General features: G+C 43.2%; 2 protein-coding genes across 3 annotated transcripts in view; both read right to left on the bottom strand.

Annotated features, from left to right (window-relative positions):
• LOC111646932 (semaphorin-4B-like) overlaps nt 1-4,090 on the bottom strand; it is a 13,565-nt gene extending 9,475 nt beyond the window's left edge. For both annotated transcript variants that reach the window (XM_023396521.2, XM_087171172.1), the window contains exons 1-2: nt 3,887-4,090; nt 459-619 (exon numbers count right to left, since the gene is read on the bottom strand). In XM_023396521.2, the coding sequence (XP_023252289.1) occupies nt 459-619; nt 3,887-3,974 (249 nt within the window). In that variant the 5' untranslated portion in view covers nt 3,975-4,090. The remainder of the gene's footprint in view (nt 1-458; nt 620-3,886) is intronic.
• A 2,489-nt stretch (nt 4,091-6,579) lies between these two features.
• The window catches only part of adam15 (ADAM metallopeptidase domain 15), a 23,696-nt gene continuing 23,558 nt past the window's right edge, over nt 6,580-6,717 (bottom strand). Inside the window, exon 26 of the mRNA XM_023396507.2 lies at nt 6,580-6,594. Within this exon, the coding sequence (XP_023252275.2) occupies nt 6,580-6,594 (15 nt within the window). The remainder of the gene's footprint in view (nt 6,595-6,717) is intronic.

Genomic DNA, 6,717 nt, shown 5'->3' with positions numbered 1-6,717 from the left:
AGAGAGAGAGAGAGAGAGAGAGAGAGAGAGAGAGAGAGAGAAAGAAAGAGAGAGAGGGAGAGGGAGAGGGGGGAGAGAGGGAGAGGGAGGGAGAGAGAGACAGAGAGAGAGAGAGACAGAGGGAGAGGGAGAGAGAGAGACAGAGGAAGAGGGAGAGAGAGACAGAGAGAAAGAGAGAGAGAGAGACAGAGGGAGAGGGAGAGAGAGAGACAGAGGGAGAGGGAGAGAGAGAGACAGAGGGAGAGGGAGAGAGAGACAGAGAGAAAGAGAGAGAGAGACAGAGGGCGACAGGGAGGGAGAGACATTAACAGTATTTATATCTTAGAAAACTGAGTTGGATTTTTGATCCTAAAGTTTTTCTCATGATGTAAAGTGACAGATGTTTGTGGCTCCGCCCACAGACTGTGGCCCCGCCCAATGTGTCCTCCATGTTTGAGTTAAACCTGACTCTAACTCACCTTATTCTTCAGGCTGATGACATCACTCTGACTGACGTCCAATGAGAGGACGGCATCTCGCGCCCCCACATACAAGGTGGAGGAGTCGTTGCTTAGCAACAGTGTGGTGGTGTTGTGGACGTCAGGGAGGCTGAAGTGGACCAGAGGTCTGTCTGCAGAGCCTGGACACAGACACAGATACAGGTTTACAGCAGCGCCGTGAAGGTCCTGGTCCTGTATCTGGACCTGGACCTGGACCTGGACCTGGATCCACCAGAACAGCACAGCAGTACACTACATTCTCTCAGCCATTGAACCACCGTATCACTGTCTGACTCAAACAGCGGCGTAGTGATATGTTAGTTGAAAAAAGTAGTTCCAATGTAAAAGTCTGTTTGATAAAGTGGTGAAAATATTCAAAATAAAGTGACACTTCAACTGATATTAGTTCAATTCAATTCATTCACATTAGTTGATATTAGTTAAGCTCCACCCACAGCAGCTCGTCACTCTGCTGCAGGTGAAGCACTGACGTCACGTCACCTGAACTACACCTGTAATCTTAAATGTGAGAGTAAACAGAAGAATAAACAGGAAACACTACAGTAAAGTAACTGAGTAAATGTACTTAGTTACTTTCCACTTCATCGTGTGAATGTAACGCCTCAAGTGAGTCCAGCTGCAGTCTCAGTGGTCTCAGGAGACCACAGCCTTCCCATCATGCACCTGTCCTCAGCACGTGTGGAAACAGAAGGTCATTTATATAATTTGGTTTTCTCACATGAACCTTTGATCTTTTATTTTGAGAACGGAGCTGCGAACCAGAGCGAGGCTGAAGCCCGAGACCAGCCGAGACAGTGAATAACAGCAGCTCTGCATCAGCTGACCGGAGCGCAGACGACTTCCTGTTTCTGGGGCTGAGGCCTGTGTGGTTCAGGTTCAGGAAGTGGTTAGAGAAACTGTTTTCATCTGATCAGAACGAGTTTAAATAAGAACCTGAGCAGCTCGACGGAGGAGAACGACTCTCTTTCACACGGGTTACATGTAAAGAAGAGCTGATTGTGGCGGGAGTCAGGACGGACTGATCAGAGATAATCACTAATCAATATAAGCAATAGAAACACAGAGAAGATGAACAGGATCAATCAGAGATCAAACCAGGTTGGTGGTTGACCCCAGTGACATTTACAGACTGTGTGAAGCAGGTGGGCGCCGACTGAAGACCGTCACTCTGACATGTTCTCATAGAGTCAAAGGGTCTTCTGGACCACACCTGGACCACACCTGGACCACACCTGGACCACACCTGGACCCACCATCCAAACCTTGCAGGATTTGGTTTCTCTGAGTGTTTTTACCTGAAATCTGCTATATTTTTATTGGATCACTCAGAAAACAGTCAGCCAATCAGAAGAGAGGCTCAGAGCCTCCTCTCTTCTGATTGGCTCACTGACCTGTTGTTACTAGAGCTGCAGAGAGAAGCCTGAGAGACGAGATGTAAAACTACACTGAGATAGTTTTTATATCTTCTGATGGATCAACACTTCAAATAAAACACAGAAGAAGAAACATGGAGCTTTAAACTCTCACCATCACATATCACATTATTACCACACATATTGTACATATTTTTGTGTAAATACATATGTTAGTAAATAACTTGCTGACAGTTGCAAATATAATTGGATCTCTTCCTTCACTGATGTATATGTAGGTTATTGTGTCATGTTTAGTATTTAGCACATTCACTTCCCTGTGCCATGAATGAACGTCTGTTGCCGTGGTATCGCTCACTGTCAATCAATGTCTTCACTGATCTCAACAGTCACTGTACCATGTGACCACACAGATGTGTATAAGAGACAGGGTAGAAAGAGTCGAGTCGTTAAAACTAAACTGAGCAGAGATCAGAATACATATTTGGTTCTATTGATGATTGTTTAGTTGAGGAAATTCATTTTTAGTGTTTTATACATCAGGGGAATTTAATTGTATGATTGAATGTAATAATGATGATGATGATATTAAGTTTAAATTCATCATCTCGTTCTTCATGACGACTCCTGACTGAAAGAGAACGAATCTATATTTATGGATCTGAGCTTCAGTCCATCAAGCAGAAAACAGCTGCTCTGATGTTTCTACATTTATGTGGCTCTGCTGTGGTTTTAAATACTGCTGCAGCAAGGCATTGTGGGACGGCATTTCTCCTTTCCTTTGGTAAAGGAAACTCAATTGTTTCCTAAAGGAGATGAGAGAGGAAGCAGTGAAGCTCCTTTCCTCATGAAGCTGCTCAGAGACTGAAGATCATTTCTCTCAGTCTGAAGCTTTGGACTCTAATAAAGACGCCTTGTTGCGTTCTATCATGTTCATATATATTTACACACATGTACTTCTCACCTGTTTGTAGTGACATGTTTATTACATGTTTATTCACCTGTCTTTTAGCCGCTTGTTTCCTGAAACTTGTTCTGGAGTCACTGAGTTCACTCTCAGCAGGAAGCAGAGACAGACTCCAACATGTCACACCTGCCGCCATCAGCCGCAGGTGACTGTGACAGTGAACGCATCACAGTTTACTCCCGTCACCAGACTCCAATAAAAAATCTAGTGTTTTTTATTAATTGATTGTTTGTGAAATGACAACAAATGATCAATTCATCATGTCTTCAGATGAATTTGGTTTTAAATTTAAAGCATCAACTTATTTATTATTAATAAACAATGTAAAAGATGGAGTGCAGTTCACCTGTCTGTAAAACGTTTGTTAATGAGTCGACCACATGTGTTTTACAGCACACAGGAAGAATAAAGTCTTTACTCCTCAATCACGCTTTAAAAACAAGTTGTGACAAATAGATATTATTTATTATATATTAAATACATATTTATAAATATGTATTAAACGATGAAATAAGTGACACAACAAACGAGGCAATCTTATTTTCCAACATGGGAAAAAATGTTGAGCTGAAACGGTCGATTGATCAGTGAGTTGATGGACAGAAAATTAATCAGCAACTACTTTCATCATTGATTAATATTTTTGTCAAGCAAAAATATGTATATCACCGTTTTCTGACAGTTTATAGACAAATGATTAATCAATAATAAAATTAATAATCAGTTAAAGCTCTAAAGAAAATCTGACAAAAGAAAAAAGGTTTGGCTTCATCAGCTGTGATGAGTTTCCTGATATAAAATGTGATGTCATAATAAAAGTTGATTAATTATCTTATTCTTGAAAATACTGAATAAAATTTCACATTTTAAAAAACTATAAATCGACAACAAAAAAAACCCTGTTATTTCCAATAAAGAAAAGTCACACACACACACACACACCTACACACACACACCTACACACACACACACACACACACACACACACACACAACCAGAAACATGAACATGATTGATCATCGATCAGAAACCTGTTTTGGACTCACCGAGGAGGAAGGAGGTCCGAGGAGGAGGCAGAGAGCCGACGGAGCTGAGGAGGCCCAGGAGGAGGAGGAGGAGGACTGACGGAGGCATGATGGAGGAGCAGATGATGGAGGATTGATATTAAAATCTTTACTTTCTTCGTGTTGGATCTGAACGGAGCGACAGGCAACGCAGCATCGACTGAAACTGAACAGACACTGAAGAACACTCACCACAGCTTCCTTTTACTGTGGTCGGAGGTCAGGGGGGAGGGGAGGGGAGGGGAGGAGGGAGGGAGGGAGGGTGGAGGCCTGAAAGCTTCTCTGAGCACCATCTGATGTGTCATACTGTCCCTCAGAGCTCACTGAGGGGAAGGGCCGCCTCTGTGTGTAGACACGACACCCTGAACTACGCTTGAGTGTTTCTGTTCTATGTGTCACAGCTCTACGTCTGTCTGACAGCTGCAGCTACCTCACAGATCAATAACATAAAATCAGCTCAGGTTCAGTTTGATCAGAGGCACAGAGACAATAGACCAGAAGAAGAAGAAGAAGAAGAAGTCGTCATTCCTGGAGCTGAGTTTCTATCAGCGACAGTTTCTCTGAATCAGAGCAGAGTTCTGTTTGCAGTCGCTCTGATTCACTTCATCCTGTTTCACATCCTCCATCTCTGGTGTCACATTTCAGTTTGACTCTGACGACGCAGCGGCAGCTCAAACTCAGACAGGAAGTGGAGTCTGTTCCTCTGTATTAAAGAGGAAAATTCAGGCTAATTACTGGTTTATTAATTAAAGTCTGATGCTGAACCAGCAGGTTGATGACAAGTGATGACATCATCACATCAGCTCCACCCACCTACAAGGAACAAGCGAGAGTGATCTGTCGGTTCCTCCGTAGACAACGTTCAGTTTAAAGGTTCCTTCAGTTCTGCAGGTAGATGAAATCAAGAGAAGCTCCGCCCCTCTCGGTTCTTCTGTCAGTGACAGTTAAAGAACAACAGTCAGGTTTCCATAGAAACACACAGGTTTTACTCACTGACCTCTTTTTAACGTTTATTAGGCGTAAGGAACATCAGTAAATTGTAGTGTCTACCAACTGCCTGCATCTGAGGCGTTTAGGGAACATTGGTAAATTGAAGTTTCTACTGATATTGTACATGTCGGGTGTTTAGGGAACATCAGTAAATTGTAGCGTCTATCGAGATATTGTGCATATGAGGTGTTTAGGGAACATCAGTAAATTGTAGTGTCTACCAACACTTGCATGTGAGGCATTTAAGGGAACATTGGAAAATTGTAGTGTCTATCAATGTTCTTGTGAGGCGTTCAGAGAACATACATAAATTTTAGCATCTACCAAAAGCTCGTGTTCAAGAACATCTGCAAATTGTAGCTACAGGAAACAATGATCCGGCTGTAATGACCCACAGTAGAAGTTAAGAATCAACAGATGAGCACAGATCATGTAGAAATATCTTTAGTTTTATTGAGGACTTTTCCTCCAGCAGCAAACAGAACACAGCAGGACGGTAACAGCATGAACACCGATCAATAGATCAGCCAATAAATCAACCAATCAGTCTGAATGATCGGGCGTGTTCGCTCAGAGGATTTAAGGATCGTTGGGTGAAATCATTCAGTTCTGCAGCAGCTGGTTTGTAGCAGCACAGACTCTTTTATTACTAACATCACTGTTCTGTCAGTTTGCTCCTTTACATTCAGATTCAGTTTTTGGACAGAGTTGTTGAGTGACAGGGTGCGCTTCATTTATCCATGTCAGCGTGCCGCTTGTTTTACGAAGCCGCAAGAGAAGAAACATGAAGATAATCAAAGCGCTGCATTCACTTCACTGTGTTTGCTTCAGTGATCTACCTGTGGTGAACCGATCTGATTGGACAGGGTTCAGAGACACACCTGTGACTCTCTGTGGTAAATGATTCATTCAATATAAAACACAGTTGGATAAAAAAACTTCTGAACTGGTATGTTTTGTTCAGGTGCCACATTGAGACATTAGTTCAGTCTGACATAAGCAGCACTTCATGTGATAACGTGAAAACCAGGTTCAGGTTCACCTGTCTGAGTCCAGCACTGAGACCGACAGGTGTGCAAAAAAACAGTGACAAAAAAACGTTCTGTAGAAAAAAGCTGTTTGTGTTTTTATATGAGAAAAAGTTTTGTTTTGTGTTGAAGCAGAATTATCATATAATCACATAATCACATCGTCTGTAAAATGGATAAATTCCTTCAACGTGAAGCAGAGAAAATCTTCCAGCATCTTTAAATCCACCTGGTTTCAGTCGTGTTGTTCGTCCGGCTCGTCTTTGGCGTAACGTTATAAACAGCTGGCGTTCAGTCTCAGCTGTCTGACAGAGATCATCTCAAGGCGGGTTAGAAAAATAAAAACCTGATCCAGCAGAGACAGAACCCGGCGCACAGTTCACTTTGAGCCAGCAGAGTCCCGTAAAGACCCGATCCTCAGAGAGTCTGTTGTGTGTAGGATCGTCCTCTGGCTCCTGCAGGGCCCTGAACCACAGTTGTGATCACAGGTTTGATCCCCGTCCAACAAGGCACTGACCCCCCCCCGGCTGTTTTATAACACCGAGACACATTAATGTGGAAATCATCAACCAGGGGTCAAAGGTCACGGGTTTTATTCCCGAGCGTCCGCACGGTCACTGCCGAGGTGCCGCTGAGCAAGGCACTGATACATCACTGTCACGTCGACAGCGTCTGAGTTCACGGAGGGTGAAGGAGAAATCCGATGACTGAGTGGATAATAAAGTCATCATCATCTTCATCATCTTCATTGTCTTCATCCTCAGTCTCCAGCGCATGACGCCCCGCCCTCCCTCC

The sequence above is a fragment of the Seriola lalandi genome, unplaced genomic scaffold, assembly GCF_002814215.2.
Source record: "Seriola lalandi dorsalis isolate HSWRI2012SDOR001 ecotype SW California unplaced genomic scaffold, Sedor1 jcf7180002054978, whole genome shotgun sequence".
In the NCBI taxonomy this organism is placed as follows: domain Eukaryota; kingdom Metazoa; phylum Chordata; class Actinopteri; order Carangiformes; family Carangidae; genus Seriola; species Seriola lalandi.
This window is presented reverse-complemented; position numbering and strand designations above follow the sequence as displayed.